This window comes from Mustela nivalis (genome assembly GCF_964662115.1).
Source record: "Mustela nivalis genome assembly, chromosome: 8".
In the NCBI taxonomy this organism is placed as follows: domain Eukaryota; kingdom Metazoa; phylum Chordata; class Mammalia; order Carnivora; family Mustelidae; genus Mustela; species Mustela nivalis.
This window is the reverse complement of record NC_139027.1, coordinates 79,279,284-79,295,931: the sequence shown is the minus strand read 5'-3', so window position 1 is coordinate 79,295,931 and position 16,648 is coordinate 79,279,284. Positions and strand designations below refer to the sequence as shown.

General features: G+C 34.6%; 1 protein-coding gene across 2 annotated transcripts in view; it reads right to left on the bottom strand.

Moving 5' to 3' along the window:
* The window catches only part of EIF5B (eukaryotic translation initiation factor 5B), an 81,629-nt gene that overhangs the window by 26,996 nt on the left and 37,985 nt on the right, over positions 1-16,648 (bottom strand). Inside the window, exons 5-10 of one of the 2 annotated variants that reach the window (XM_082747005.1) lie at positions 15,206-15,423; positions 14,684-14,834; positions 9,495-9,593; positions 8,959-9,048; positions 6,566-6,640; positions 1,609-1,895 (exon numbers count right to left, since the gene is read on the bottom strand). In XM_082747005.1, the coding sequence (XP_082603131.1) occupies positions 1,609-1,895; positions 6,566-6,640; positions 8,959-9,048; positions 9,495-9,593; positions 14,684-14,834; positions 15,206-15,423 (920 nt within the window). The remainder of the gene's footprint in view (positions 1-1,608; positions 1,896-6,565; positions 6,641-8,958; positions 9,049-9,494; positions 9,594-14,683; positions 14,835-15,205; positions 15,424-16,648) is intronic. The other variant, XM_082747006.1, reaches the window with a different exon arrangement.

Sequence of the window (16,648 nt, the reverse complement as noted above, 5' to 3'; positions counted from 1 at the left end):
TATATACATATATATATACACAAAATATATTATCTGTTTTAATTAAACATTTTTAAAAACTTGAAGGTGGGGCGCACCTGGGTGGCTCAGTGGGTTGGGCCGCTGCCTTTGGCTCAGGTGGTGGTCTCCATATCCTGCAGCTGAGCCCCACATTGGGCTCTCTGCTTGGCAGGGAGCCTGTTTCCCACCCCCCCTGCCTGCCTCTCTGCCTACTTGTGATCTCTGTCAAATAAATAAATAATAAAATCTTTAAAAAACAAAACAAAACAAAAAACCCTTGAAGCTCATGTACAGAACTATGCACAAGCCTAGGAAGTGAAATAATGGGGAAACTTCTTTCTGCTTTATACCCATTGTCTTTAAATCACCAAACACATTACAACTGTCTTTCACACACTGGTACAGAGCAAGGGAGTTGGCCAGAGTAGGTGCTGTGGGAAGCAGCAGTTACAATGGGGAAGAAGGGAGGAGAATGCCACTGGTATTTAGTGGGTGGAGGGCAGGGATACTGCTTACCATCCTAAATGAAGACGACTGTCCCCCACAACAAAATTATACAGCCTAAAGATGTCGACCCTGGCAGAGGTGAGAAATCCCAACTTACAACAACAGACTTTCTTAGTCCTTTAGAAATTCAGAAAATGTATCCCTTTAATAGACTTTACAGAAGGGTGAGGCAACCACTAATACATAGGTTATCAGAAAGGAAAAAAAAAAAAAAAAAAAGGAAAAAAAGAAAAGAAAAAAAAAAACGGAAAAATCAGAAGTACAAATGAAAATAATTTTTAAAAAAGCTAAAATTGTTTTTAGCTTAAAATACTTTAACATCCTTAAGCAAACCAGTTTTTAGTATATTATTTATACTAAGCTGACATAATTAAAGAAAACTCTCAAGTCTACTACATTAAATAGGAAAAATGTAGTAAGCTCACTAGGTATGCACACTTTGCTAAATCAAAAGATGCCTCATTAACCCATCAAATTTCAATGCCTAAAGTCATCAGATGCCTCATAGTGACTAACTTAAAATACACAAGGCAAACACTAGTTTAACTAGTGTTTATGACTACAGGGTATATTTTCAGAATATCTCTGCACACCCTTAAACCATCATTTAAGGAGCACATCAAAATTCTGAGAAAACAAATAGAAACAATGAAGCAGTATACCATTCTGACTTAGGTTAAGGGAATAAGGTCCTTAGGTTAGGTCAATGTTAAAGGCCCAATGTTCAACCCAAGGTCATGAATATTTTGTCCTGTTTTTTCCCTAAATTTATACCTTCAGTTTCTTACATCTTTAGCTCTATCTGATCTGTTTTAAGATAACATACATATGACTTGGGGTCAGAGACTAAACTCCCTTTTTATTAATTTAACTAGCCTCGTTGGTTGAAAAGCTATCCTTTTCCCATTGAATTGCTTTAGCATCTATGACTTATCAGTATATCAGAAATATAAAGATTTTTTGGACTTTTAGTTGTTTCATCATCTGCATTATTTGTTCTTATGCCAGTACCCACATTGTCCTTAGATCAGAGAACAGTTCTAATGATCCCAGATGAGAAGTGGGGGGTGAAGGAATAAAGAGCAAGGGAAAAATAAATACCTCAATCCTCCGTTTGGCTTTGTCATAAGCTCTTTCTTCTTTAGTACGATCATCATCAGAGTCAAATTCAGATTCTGAACTCATTTCTTTACTTGGTTTTTTATCTAACATTTTCCCGGCATCCTTTTCATCTGACACCTTTTCATCCTCTTCATCACCTTCACTGCCTTCACTTTCTCCCTCCTCTTCCTCTTCCTCTTCACTCTCATCTTCTTCACTCTCTTCCTCCTCCTCTTCCTCCTCCTCCTCAGGGTTTTCTTTAACTTCTATATGTATCGTGTTTTCTTCTTTCAGGAAAAACAAATTTGGAGATTAAAAATGGAGATTTTCATCAACGTTGTAAGACCTTAAAGGGAAAATACTACTAAGGGTGCACTAAGTATGGCATTAACATTATAAAAACATCATGAATGCTAATTATTTTCATAAATGCAAAGTGTTGGTCACATATTTGCTACAATGAAGATTGTCATTTAACAGTAAAAACTTAGTATGTGACTGAACCACACTGTTAGGCAGAACAAGAACTAAGGGAGGGGAACACAACACATAGAATTTCTTTCCCTTGGGGTCATTTGCCAATTCTGCACTTGATCTTAGCCCAAAGACTGAGAAGCAATGGTAATTTGCTGTTTCTGAAGAAGGCATCTTAAAGGCTAAGCAGTGTTTAGGAGTCCAGGCAATGGGTCTATTAAAAAGAGTCAAGGGGGTAAGGGGAATAGACATTGCATAATACTGTTATTGTGGAATGAAGTCCCAAAGAACTGAACACTAGCAATTAAAATGAATAGGAAATAAAGAGGACCTCCCCATTATTGGTCAATCACCTCCAGATTCTATCAATTCTAAATCTAGAATAAAATGATTCTATATTGTTAGTTCATTCAGATTCCTGGTGGATATACACATAAATTCTCTCTGGAGAAAGAAAAACACAATCCCTGATGTCAAATTATTCCTTAAGTTTTACAAGTATACTATCCAGCACAATATATGAAAATAACAAGCCATGTAAAAAAACAATGCACATGATGGAAGCCAGCAAGCCCCCAAACTAAGGGATGCCTGGCTGGCTCAGTCGGTTGAGCATCCAACAGTTGGTTTTGGCTCAGGTTATGATCTCAGGGTCATGAGACCAAGCTCCAAGTCGGGCTCTGCTCTGGTGGAGTATGCTTAAGATTTTCTCTCTGCACCTCCCCCCCTTACACTGTCTAAAATAAATAAGTAAATCTATTTAAAAAGCTATGTTTCTAACATCTAGGGAGCAGAAGATTTAAAAGTTTATAAAGTAAAAACTTACCAAAAAAAACCCAGTTAAACGGAGCATCTAAAACTAGAAAATACTGGAGACAGAACTAAGAACTCAAAAGATGGGCTTAACAGGCAAGTAGAAACAGCTGAAGAGAAAATTGGTGAACTAGACGACAGATCAGAAAAACAATCTAGAATGGGCCATGGAGACTCAATTAGGTGGAAAACGTGAAAAGACATGCTACACTGATATAATAAGAAGGCATATCATAGGTGCAACTAGAATCCCTGAGGTGAAATAATAGCTCATAATACTGTAAATTCATAAAAATATAAAATCATACATTGATAAAGCTCTATAGGCCAAATGAACAACAACAACAACAATAAGTTCAACCCTGGCCACATCATTACTGCTGAAAACCAAAAGCACATGGAAACTTTAGGTTGATATCTGACTTCTCAACAGAAACAATGAAAGCTAACACAAGGGAATAATATCTTCAAAATGTTAAAAAGAATTTCAACAAAGAATTCTTCACTCAGTAAATATGCCCTTCAAGAATAAAGAGATAAAGGTATTTTTTTTTTTTTTGAGATAAAGGTATTTTTAGAAAAGCAAAAATGGAATGCCTCACTAACAGATTTATACTAAAGGAAATTCTAAAAGGTATTTTTTCAGGCAAAAAGAAATGACCTCAAATGGAAGATCAGAGATGCAGAATGAAATGAATTACAACAAAGAGCTGACAATATGAGTAAACTTAAGCTATGATGGGATATTAGAACAGGAATTAACATAAATGGGAATAATGAACTGAGAACTGGATAAATTTGCTCATGTAGTCTATGGTCTTTGCAGTCTGGAACGAGTATAACATTAGACAGTGATAGTTCAAAGACCTATTTTTAAAGTCTCTAGAGTAATTAAAAAAAAAATTAGTGAAAAAATATATAACTTCCAAGCTCATGGAAGGAGGAAAATATGGAATTAAAAAAAATAAATAAATAAGGGGTGCCTGAGTGGCTCAGTCAGTTACAGCTCAGGTCATGATCCCAGGGTCCTGGGATCTAGCCCTGCATTGGACTCCCTGCTCCTCCCTCTTCCTCTGCTGTCCCTCCTGCTTGTGCTTTCTCTTGCTCTCTCCCCTATCAAATAAATAAAATTTTAAACAAAACAACAATCCCAAACATAGTAAAAAAGTAAAAAAAAGAAACAGAACCAGTAAGGACTAAACAAGATAACAAATACTCTTCATTAATTACATAAAGGGTTAAATGTATTGAGCTAAATCGTCTAGGTAAAATATAAAGATTGACAAACTGGATTTAAAAATCTCAACTAGGGGGCGCCTCGGGCACTTAAGCATCTGCCTTTGGCTCAGGTCATGATCCCAACGTTCTGGACTGAGTCTCATACCTGGCTCCCTGTTTTATGGAGCACCTGCTTCTCCCTCTCCCTTTGCCTGTGATTTCTCTCTCTGTGTCAAATAAATAAATAAAATCTTAAAAAAATTTTTTTAATTAATAAAAATCCCAATTATGTGCTAATCAAGCGAGAGAGAGAGTTAAAATTAGAAAAAGATCATGAAAATCAAAGCTATGTTGCTACGTCAATATTGGATAAAGTATGCTTTAAGGCAAAAAGCAAGTTAGAAATAAATTTTTAAAATATAAATAAAAAACAGAATTATCAATCAGTGAGTCAATTCATCAAAAAATATGAGAGTGTGTACACCTAATAATACAACTAAAATATATATAAAAAAATTAGAACACAGGGAAAAACAGACAATCTATAATCACAGCAGATTTTAACCCACCATTCTCAGTAAGAGAGAAAGGTAGTCCAGAAAAAAATCTCAGAATAAAAAAGACTTGAACAAGATGATGAGCAAATGTGATCAAACAGCTTACCCTTGAACAACAAAGGGATTAGGGAAGTCAATGCCCCCATGCAGTCAGAAATCCACGTATAACTTTTGACTCCTCGAAAACTTTACCAACAGCCTACTATATTGACCATAAACCTTGGTAATAACATGAAGAGTTGACTGACCCATGTTTTTACGTGTACTACATACCATATCTTAGAATAAACTAAACCAGATAAATACAAATGTTATGAAGAAAATCTTAAGGAAAATACATGTACAGCACTATATCGAAAAAAAATCCACATGTAGACTCCTGTAGTTTAAACCCATGTTGTTCAAGGGTTAACTCTACAGAGAACAAGGCACACAACTACTGCGGAATATAAATTTCTTCCAATCACATATTAAACACAGTAATCAACCATGTGCCGGGTTGTAAATTAAGTCTCAACATATTTCAAAAGAGAGAACCATGTATGTTCTCTGATCTCAATGAAGTAACAAGAAAATAATTAGAAAATCCCACTTTTATAAATTAAGAACTACACTTCTAGCAATCAGGTAAAATATGTTAAAATGGAAATTAAAAAAACAACAAAACTTGTGAATTTGGTGGAAGCAATGCTTAACAAAAAACTTAGTTTTAAAAACATGTGTTCAGTGTTGGCAAGGATGTGGAGAAAAAGGAATCCTCTTATGCTGCTGTTGGGAATGCAAACTGGTACAGCCACTGTGGAAAACAGTATAGAAGTTCCTCAAAAAATTAAAAATAGAACTACCTTACGATCCAGTAATCACACTACCAGGTATTTACCCAAAAACTACAAAAACACTAATTCAAAGGATTACATGCAACCCTTTGTCTATGGAAGCATTATTTATAATAACCAAGATAAAGAAGCAGCTCAAGTGCCCACTGACATATGAACGGACAAAGATGCAGTGTATATATACAATGGAGTATTATTCAGCCCTGAAAAGAATGAAATCTTGTTACTTGCAATGACATGGACAGAGCTAGAGAATATAATGCTAAGTGAAACATGTTAGAGAAAGACAAATATATTATTTCACTCATATAGAATTTAAGAAACAAAACAAATGAGCAAAGGGCAAGAAAAGAAAAAGAGACAAACTAATAAACAAACTCTACCTACAGAGAACAAATTGATGGTTATCAGAGGAGAGGAGAGGTTTGGGGCAGGGCCTGACGAAGGGGGCAAGGGTTAAAGAGGTGATGGGAATTAAGGAGTATACATGTCCTGATGAACACCAGGTAATATATGGAATTGTTGAATCACTATATCATACACCTGAAACTAATATAACACTGTGTGTTAACTAGAACTAAAATGAAAACATAAGAAGGAAAATGGATTAGGAAAAAACCCCTGAAAAACTAAATATCCATCTCACCCCCCCAGGAAATTAAAACCAAAGAGAGCAGATTTTTATAACACAGGACAGAAAGTAATGACAAAGGAAAATTATTTATTAGGTTCTAATTGCTTGTATTACCTCTGTATTATATTTCAAGTTAAAGTGTTTTTTTTGTAGGCTAGCTTTAATAACCTAACCCCATTTACAATATCACTCTGAAAAAATGTTATTTTAAATCCTAGGTGCCTTTGAAAAACCATTTATTCATAAATGAGGATTAAATGAGGATCCACATGAGGATTTAGAAACCAAGGCAATGGAAAGATCTGAGACTGGTTTTTATTCCCAAAAATGTTCATATGGATTTCATAATCAGAAGACTATTTCTTTAAATATATACACCTCTAATAACCATTAGATTTGTCAACTTGTACTTATAAGTTATTCACCTTTTTCTCTCTCTTCATCACTGGCCATAGCTTCCCAATCATCCAATCCAGCATCTTCAGTTTCTTCCTCCTCTTCTATAAATAAAGGTTTTTGTTAAAGACATAGATATCACCCAGAAATAGGGGCTTGCTTTTAGGAAAAGTCGAAAATTTTGCTGACATTAAAAAAATATTTTAATTATGCAATATACAATTTCATCATCTTTGGAACTACTTTCTCAACATAGCTACATGTTATAATTTAGTATTACGAAATGCTTCACAGTTTCCTAGTATTTTGAATAGACCAAATTAAACTTAAACCAGACTTCATATTTGACATAATTAAAATATTAGAAACTCAGTGAAATGTTATTGGATTTTGAAAAGGGTAGTTCTTGTAGAAAAATGAAATTTCACAATAGTTCCCCCCTCCCCCCAACCTTATCTACAGTGTTGCCTTCTGCATTTTGTTACCCACAGTGAACTGTGGTCTGGAAGCAAATGAACCTCCATCCCTCCTTCTAATGTATGGTCAGAAGGCCGATGGTATTCTAACATTACATCACAGTGTCTACATCATTCATCTCACTTCATCTAGTCACATGGGCACTTATCATCTCCCACCATCGCAAGAAGAATGAGTATAGTACAGGAAGATATTTTAAAAGAGAGACCTTACATGCACATAACTTATTACAGTATATTGTTCTAAATATTCATTATTACTTACTGCAGTTCTTCTCTTACTGTGCCTAATTTTTAAGTTAAACTCTCTCTCAGCTGTATAGGAGAAAACAGAGTTCAGTACTACCTGCAGTTTCAGGCATCCACTGGGGTTCTCAAAACATATCCTCCACAAACAAGAGAGGCTTACTTACTGTATCTTCATTTTGATCTTTCAAACTTGTATGTCATACCTAAGAATTTACTACTTATTTTATTGCTTTAACTTGTACAGCTACATACAAATACTACTAAAAATCATAGTTGTAGGTACAAAGCTATACCTCTATTCCAGTTGAAAGTAAGAAAAGAGGGGTGCCTGGGTGGCTCTGGGTTAAAGCCTCTGACTTCAGCTCAGGTCCTGATCTCAGGGTTCTGGGATCGAGCCCCGCACTGGGCTTTCTGCTCGGTGGGGAACCTGCTTCCTCCTCTGTCTCTGACTGCCTTTCTGACTACCTGGGATCTCTATCAAATAAATAAATAAAATCTTTAAAAAATAAAAAAAACCAAAAGAATATTTGCTGACAATCCAAAAACATCAGAAAAGTAGAATTCTGAATATTAAGACTTATTATTAATATTAAGAATATTCTCAACAACTTTTTTTTTTTACTGAAATCCAATAAGGCAAAACTACTCTCAAATACAAGTGGGACAAGCAGTATTTGCTTCCCTGTAATAATTACTATTTGCCAAGATGTTTGGAACATCTTGAGAAAGAGGAAATGAGTCAGGTACATGTACCCAAAATATCCTTCTAAATTAGCAATTCTTTCTACTGCTACATATGTCACCTAAAATAATGGACTGCCATTAAGCCTATCAACCTCAATTTCTCCAGTGTCATCATGCTGAGTTGTGTCAGGTAAATGATCCTTTTATACTAAGAAGACAGGGGGAGAAAGAAGGACAGGAACTATCAATGATATTTTTCACCACTGTGGGTGAATCTTGATACTCTCTTACTATTAATTCCCACTTCAAACTTTAAACAGTGAAGATTCTTTCGATTTTGTTAACTACGCATGTATAGTTAGCCTCTGGCTCGCCTATCAATACCTAGTCTAATGAATTAAAACAATGTTTATCTTAAAAAAAAAAAAGCCAAGACTTTCTTCAACCTCAAAACACACATACACATAATTAATAAAATGAATCCTCTTGCTGATTTAGTAAATAGAAGCTGTCTTGTAAGAAGGTTTAAAGATGCCAATTTTTAGAGTACTCTTAAAAAGTTGTCATTAAAATCCTTCCAAAGGAACTTCAGGTCTTCTTGGTATCGCCTAAGATTTCTGATTCACAAATGAAAACATAATAAAGTAAAATAAAATAAAAAAACTCTCCACTCTCTACATTTTACTGGTACTACTGAAAATGAATTTCGAGTCTCACTCCGACAATTTTTTTTTTAAAGCGGAGCCCAGTTTGGAGTTTAAACTCACAGGGGCTCAAACTCATAACCATGAGATCAAGACCTGAGCCATGACCAAGAGTCAGATATTCAAACAAATGAGCTTCCCAGGCACCCCTAAACTTTTTCAAAATGGAAATGGAAAGAAATGGTTTAGAGAAAAGTATGAAGAATACCATCCTGCCAGATATTTGTTTTCCCCAAATTAATGATAATGAAGACAACTTCTGACACATCAGTGCTATTTAATAGGAAGCAATTAGTCAGTGCTACTGGCCTTGTTCAACAGGAGGTGGTGTCTCTTCCTTTTCTGGAACTCCTTGTTCTACATCTTCCACAGCAGTGCTTAATTCTATTGGTTCAGATACTGAAAAAAGGGCAGCAACTAAGTTAACAATACTTTTTCAGTGCATTATTTCTGTTGGGATACTGTTAAGAACTGAATGAAAACCAGGAATACAAACCAAAATTCTTTAGCAAGTTTAGAAAATGTTTAAATATCAGTCATATATTTTACAGGAAATAGTCTGCTCCAGGAATAATGTGAAATCACAAAAGGTTGAGAAGGAAACAAAGAAAAATATGATAGTTAGGAATAGCTGCTTTGGGGAAGATTTAGATTTTTCAAACAAAAGCACTTTTCCATTAACCTGTCATTGAAATCAGTTGAGAATGGTTAACAATAATAAGAAACAAAGTACAGGAAATAAGTTTCAATATTTGTGGTTTCTTTTTAAAAGACACTGTTTTGAAGATTATAGGAAAAAGGCAAACAAAATTATTTTAAAATCACAGGTCACTTTGTATACAAACCTTCTTTATTTTCTAGCTGCTGTAATGTTTTTTTCTTCTTTTTATCTTCATAAATTGGCCTCTTCTTTGGCAAAGAGTCTTTTGATGGCACTTCAACACCTAAGGGATAAAAATGAAAACTTCAGATTTATGCTATTTGTGTATCTCAGAAATGCTACTTAAAAAGATAACATTTCAGGGAAGTCTGGGTGGCTCAGTCACTTAAGAGTCTGCCCTCGGCTTAGGGCATGATCCCAGGGTCCTGGAATCGAGTCACACATCATGGGACTCTGCTTCTCCCTCTGCCTGCCACTTTTCATGCTTGTGCTCATACGCGCTCTGTCTCTGACAAATAATAATAATAAAAAAAAGATATATTATTCACCTCAGAAATACATACATTCATGGAAAAATCTCATTTTTACATAAGGAGTTTGAAAATTTACATAAACTAAAGTACTACTTTCTTAGTGTCCAGTTCTGGGACTTTTGAAAAATGTGCAGAGTTATTAAACACAGTGAAGATGCAGAACAATCCTATCATCCTGTGCTGTTCTATGTAATCAAACCCTACTTACATCCTTTGCCCCTGCCAACCACTGATCTGTTTTCTATCTCAAAAGATTTGTTTTTTCCAAAATGTCACAGAAATGAAACTTTATAGTCTGGGCTGTTGTCATCATAAAAGATTTTAGAGTCATCCTCATTGTTATATGTACTAACTGTTGTATGTACTAATACTTCAGTTCTTTCTACTGCATTCCATTGCACGAATATACTATAGTTTCATTATTCTGTAGACAACTGAAGATGATTTGAGTTTTTTCCAGTTTTTGACCATTATGGATAAAGCTCCTACAAACATATATATGCAGGTTTCTGTGTGAACATTTCTCTGGGGTAAGTATTTTGGAGCAGGAATGATGGGACATTAGATAAATACGTATTTAATTTTATAAGAAACTCCCAACTGTTTTCCAAATTGACTTTATAGTTTTGCATTTCAACCAGTAAGGTAGATGAGTTCCAACTGTTCTGTATACTTGCCAGAAAAAGTAAGTTTTTAAAATTTATGTATTTCAATAAATATATAATGATATCTGTGGTCTTAATTTGAATTTCCCTAATGACTAATGTTAAACATTCTTTTCACTGCCTATAGTTCTGTTCAAGTCTTTTGCCCATTTTTAAATACAGCTGTTGCTCTTCTTATTGTTGAATACTGAGTTAGCTTCACATATTGTGCATATTAATCCTTGTCAGATATGTGGTTTTCAGGTATTGTCTTTGAATTGACTCTCAGTGATGTCTTCTGCAGAGCAATTTTTAACTGGACTTCCCCAAATACGTTCCTTTTATGAATTATGCTTTTTAAGTTAAACTAAGCACTAACACAAGGTCAGAAAGATTTTCTACTATTTCCCCCCTAAAGTTTTGTAGTTGTATTGCAGATTCAGATTTACGATCCTTTTGAGTTAATTTGTATATAATGTGTGAGATTTAGGACTAGGCTTTTGGGTTTTTGTTTTTGCATCTAGACACCCAACTGTTCCAGCATCAGTTGTTGCTAACACTGTATTTTACATACTAAACTGCCTTTTCCCCAAAGCTGACCGTACACAGACAATTCTATTAATCTGTCTTTATTGCTGCTTTTGCCAGTATCACCCTGGCAAATAACACAGGTTAATAGTAAATGTTGAAATCAGACATTTGAGTACTCCAAGTATATTATTTCCAACAATATTTTGGCCATTCTAACTCCTTCACCTTTTCATACATATTTTAGAAACAGTTTATAGACATTCACAAAATATCCTGCTGCAAGTTTGACTGTGATTGCACTGATTCTAAAGGTCATTTTGGAGAACCGATAATCTTAACAGTATCAAGTTTTCCAATTGTGAATGCAACATTTCTCCTTATTTTCATGTTTTTATAGTTTTCAGCATATAGATCCCACAAATACTAGAATTATATTGAAGAATTTCAATTTACTTTGCGGGTGCTACTACAAATAATACTGTTTAGATTTTCAGCTGTTAACTACTAGCATACAGATATACAATTGATATTTGCATACTGGCCCTATCTATAACCTTGTTAATTATTAGTTGTAGCATTTTGTGGGTTTTTTTTAGTTCTAGATTCCATGGTATTCTCTATGTAGGCAGCTATCATCTGTGAATAGAGTTTTACTTTTTCCAATCTGTATGTCTTTAACTTTTTTTTTTTCCTAATTGCCCACACTAGGATGTTCAGTACAACATGGAATGATTGTGTAAGAGTGGAATCCTTGTTGTAATTACAATATTAAGATTTAACATCTATAATTCATCATTAAGTGCAATGGTTGAATATTTCTATGTAGCTCTCTTTAGCAAATAAGGGGCTTTTCTATTTCCAGTTTGTGAATTTCTATCATACATGGATGCTGAATTCTGTTAAATGACTTTTCTATATCCATAAGATGATGTACTTTTTCTTCTTTAAATATATTTACTCATTCTCAAAATTGAGCCAGCCTTCATTCCCAGGAAAATGTTTATGTGTTTTGATAGTTTATATCTTTTAAGGAATAGCCCTATTTTATCTAAGCTTTTGAATCTATTAGCATAGAATTGTTCACAGTACTGCCTTACCATTTTAATATCTGTAATGATGTTATTCCTCCCCATTCTTTCCTCCCAGTATCGGTAATATGTGCCTTGTCTCCTTTCTTTGTTAGCTGGTCTAGTTTATCAAATTTTATTGATATTTTCAAAGTACTAACTTCTGGTTTCAATGATTCTCTATTAGTCTTGTTTTATACTGCACTGTTTTCTATACTTTCTTCTTTTTGCTTACTTTGCTCTCTTATTTTTTTAGTTTAAGATGGGAAGCTTAGACTATCGATTTGACCTTTTTTTTCTAAAGCAAGCATTTACTACTACAAATTCCCCTCTGAGCACTGCTTTAGCTACATCCCACAAACTTCAATATGTTGTACTTTCCTTTTTGATTTTTTTTCCAAATTCAAGATACTTTCTAATTTTCAGTAAGACTTCCTCCTGGACTCATGGGTTAGCTCAGTCGGTTAAATGCCTGCCTTCGATTCAGGTCATGATTCTAGGGTCCTGGGATGGAGTCTATCATCAGGCTCCCTGCTTAGTGGGGGGTCTGCTTCTCCCTCCACTCTCCCCCTCATAATTGCACTTGCTCTCTGAAATAAAATCTTAAAAAAAATTTTTTTCTCATCTAACCTCATAAGTGCAAGTCAAACTATTCCATAAAACTTTACTAAGATTGCCAAATTACTCCCATCCCAATTTCTTCATGAGTGTTTTTAGCCTTCCAGATAGTTACTTGTCAAGTCTGACATCTGGGTACTTGTTGTATTCATATTTGTTCCCTAACTTCATCTTTAAAAAACTATATCAAATTAAGAATAAAAGTTTCTGAAATCTAAGTACTGTGTTTCTCTGTATTTATTGCCCCCAGCTGAACAAATAATGCACAATTAAGAAGTGGTCATATAGATCAGTTTAAATCTCAGCTTCACGACCTTAGGCAAGCTGTTAAAACTCAGGAGTCTCTTTTTCTTCACCTAAATTATGGGAATGAAAATACCTATAATATTTTTATGAGAAAAGAGACAATGTCAAAGGTTTATGACCGCATCAGTTATGTAGTACACAATAAATGGTATCTATTACTGTAATCATAACATAAGCACCAAAAATTACTGTCATATAAAAATCTGTGAAATATAAGAACAGGAAACTGAGAGGTCCTAATATTTTCTCAGTGGAGCAGAGATACTATTTTAAATCATCTTATCTATCAAAAACATAATCAATTATATGTCTAGATTGACGAAAAGGAACCAAGGAACCAAGAATAAACAGGTGATTCCTCCGGATCTAAGACAGAAAATGTGTAGGATAAACCTTAGATAACTTGTATTGGAAAGCAAGGAAGAGGTCTAAGAATACTGTAGTCTTGTAGGAAAACTCAAAGGAACCAACCTGAATGAGCTCGGGCTGGCCAAAGATGGAACAATTTAAATACAAAAACATGAATGACTTTATGAGATAAAACCATGTAATTACATAAAACTCCCAATAGCAGAAAATGATATACATCCAAAAAACAAAATTACACTCATTGATCACCTCTGAAGTTGCTAAGACACTAATTTATTATTCTGAAAATTAATGAAGTATAAGAATTAAGCATTTATTCTAGCTTTTCTGCATGAATTACATTTCAGGGAAAGCTTTTCTTTAAAAGAATGCTAATAAGTGTAGAAGAAATGACAGAATATCAAAACTCTGCAACGATCACCAGCTGGACATTAAATTATTAGGCTGAATATTAAGTTATTATTAGAAAAAGTCAGTGGAGTACTTATATAATAGACAGAGGTGCCAATACCTAAACCCAATGATCAATACTGACACCACTAGAAGTGAGACAACCAGATCACATGCCTCCTGACATGAGGCAATATGAAATACACACCACCACTTGGAAGAAGTCAAGCTGCTATATCTAAGAAATTATAAGGGACAGAATGTCTATTAGCTGACACCAGGAAAACGGCATCATATAAATCCAGAATATGAGAAATTTTTAAGAATAATCCAGTATCTGTGACTAATAAAGGGTATGCCAAAAACAAGAATAGGTAGTGGTATCAGTGAGAGCCAGATATATCAACCAAATGCAATGTGTGGATCTAATTTGGATCCTGGTTTGAACAAATCAATTATTAAAAACATGTCACAGATAATGGGAAAAATTAAACACAGAAAGCCAAATGCTGTCAAGGAATTATGTTTATATAATACAAACTCTACTTAGCATTAAGAAGTATTTGTTAAAGATACATACTAAAGCAAAATACAAGTAAAACAGTATGTTTAGAGTACATTTTACAGAAGTCATTTCCCAGAATAATCTATTTATCTAACCTATTCTTTATTTTTTTATTTATTTTTTTAAAAAGTAAGCCCTACACCTAGTGTGGGGCTTTAACTCATGACCCTGAGACTGAGTTGCATGTTCTACCAACTGAACCAGCCTGGTATCCCTATTCTTTAATTATTATTTGACTTTTTCCACAGCATTTTCTTTTCTGACTTAATTCAATTCCCTTTTCCATCACAGACCTATAGCTATATGCCAGAAGCTTCTAGACTATTCAGTTAATTAAAAATACTACTTACCCTGAGCTTGTAGAAGTTTAAGGGTAGCCTCAGCTCTGGCTCTGGCTTCTCTCTGGGATTTAGTTAAAAGTTTCCCCTCTTTTTTTAGGCGTTCTTTTCTTTCTTTCTCTTTTTGCTTTTTCCTTTCTCTCTTTTCTTGTTCTAGTCTTTCCTGCATAAGAGTACATAAATAAGACAAAAATTATATTGGCATAATTATAAAATTTAAATGAAAAGAACCCAAACTCAAATATAAAGCTCTTAAGATACATGTAAAGTATTACATTAGGAACACCCAAATGAATATTTTAATGGTTGTACACGGTAAGTATTAATATCAGGAAAGTAGACTAAGTATTGGCAAGGATAGTAACCAATTTCTGCATCTGAGGAAAAAAAGGTAAGATTTTCTGGATTGCTTCATTTCGTTTGTATCAGAATAATAACATAACTGAATTACAACTATGACACTTAGAATTAAAAGGTTAACAATATCTTACAGACCAGAGACTTGAAGTTATACAAAACTTCATGAAAACATACCTCTTCTTTACGCTTAGCTTCTAACTCTTCAAGCCGCTTTATGCGTTCCTCCTCTTCTCTCTTCTGTCGTTCTTCTTCTTCTTTAAGCTTAGCCAGAGCTTCTTGCATAGCTTTTACTGTGGCTTTGCTAGGTCCTTTTTTCTTCTCTTTCTCTTTTTCTTCCTTTTCTCCTTTTTTTTTCTTCTTATCTTTTTTCTTTTTGTCTCCTTCATTGTCATCTACCAAAAAAGAATAGAGGCAAAGTGTTTTTTTAAAAGTTGTTTCCTGGATACCTGGGTGGCTCAGATGGTTAAGCAGGTCAGGTCATGATCCCAGGGTGCTGGGATCAAGTCACACATTGGGCTCCCCCTCTTCTGCAGTATTTGGCTTCTCCCTCTCCTTCTGCTGCTGCTCCTGCTTACGTACACTCTGTCAGATAAGTAAAATCTTAAAAAAAAAAAATAAAAAAGTTGTTTTCTAAAGCAGTTATATGCAAACCCCAGAATTCAAAGACCATATTGGGCCAAGGCTGATGCCAGCAGCAAGGTAAGGTCTATCAAGGGGGTACCCAGGATAGAATAATCAAACCACCCAGCTGCCTCCTTAGAAGCCTATAATACTGGTGTTGCTCTAAATGGTCCTGCAGTATCCAAGAAGACAGGAGGATCCTGACAGCAGGAAGAAAATACACTGTATTTTTTTTTTAAGATTTTATTTATTTATTTGACAGAGAGAAATCACAAGTAGATGGAGAGGCAGGCAGAGAGAGAGAGAGGGAAGCAGGCTCCCTGCTGAGCAGAGAGCCCGATGCGGGACTCGATCCCAGGACCCTGAGATCATGACCTGAGCCGAAGGCAGCGGCTTAACCCACTGAGCCACCCAGGCGCCCCAAATACACTGTATTTAATGTATCTCTTAATCCATGATATCTGAATTCCTGCCTAAATTCTGTAGCTAGTTTTGCCTTTACAAAATGGGGATGATAGGAATGATGCCAACCTTAAGGGGATATTAGAAGGACAAAATAAAAAACAGACATTATATTCCAAGAGCTAAAGTTTATGAAGCTACTTGTGGTGTTACTCCTCAAAGATGTCCAGACAATAAAAATTTGGTTAAAAAAGGCAGGTCAATTTTTCCATTAAAAGCTTTCTAGTCTAAAAAAAACCTATGTGAATCACTTGATCTTTATTCTCCTTCTGAAGGAGGAGGATTTTAGCTAGAAAACTTATTTTTCGTTAATTGGTTTTGGCATAAAAACCTGGCTCATGTTGCTTAAGATGTTAACTAATTTTAGCATGTTTTTACTTTTCTATTTCATAGACTGAATTGGGTTTTTAAAAACAGGAAAGTATTTATAAAAGTAAAAAAAAAAAAAAAAACAAAAACCTTGAAACAAGAAAGAATTATTATCTGACACTGAGATATCAAAAGGAATAAACTTATCATTAGGCAACTTCCAGT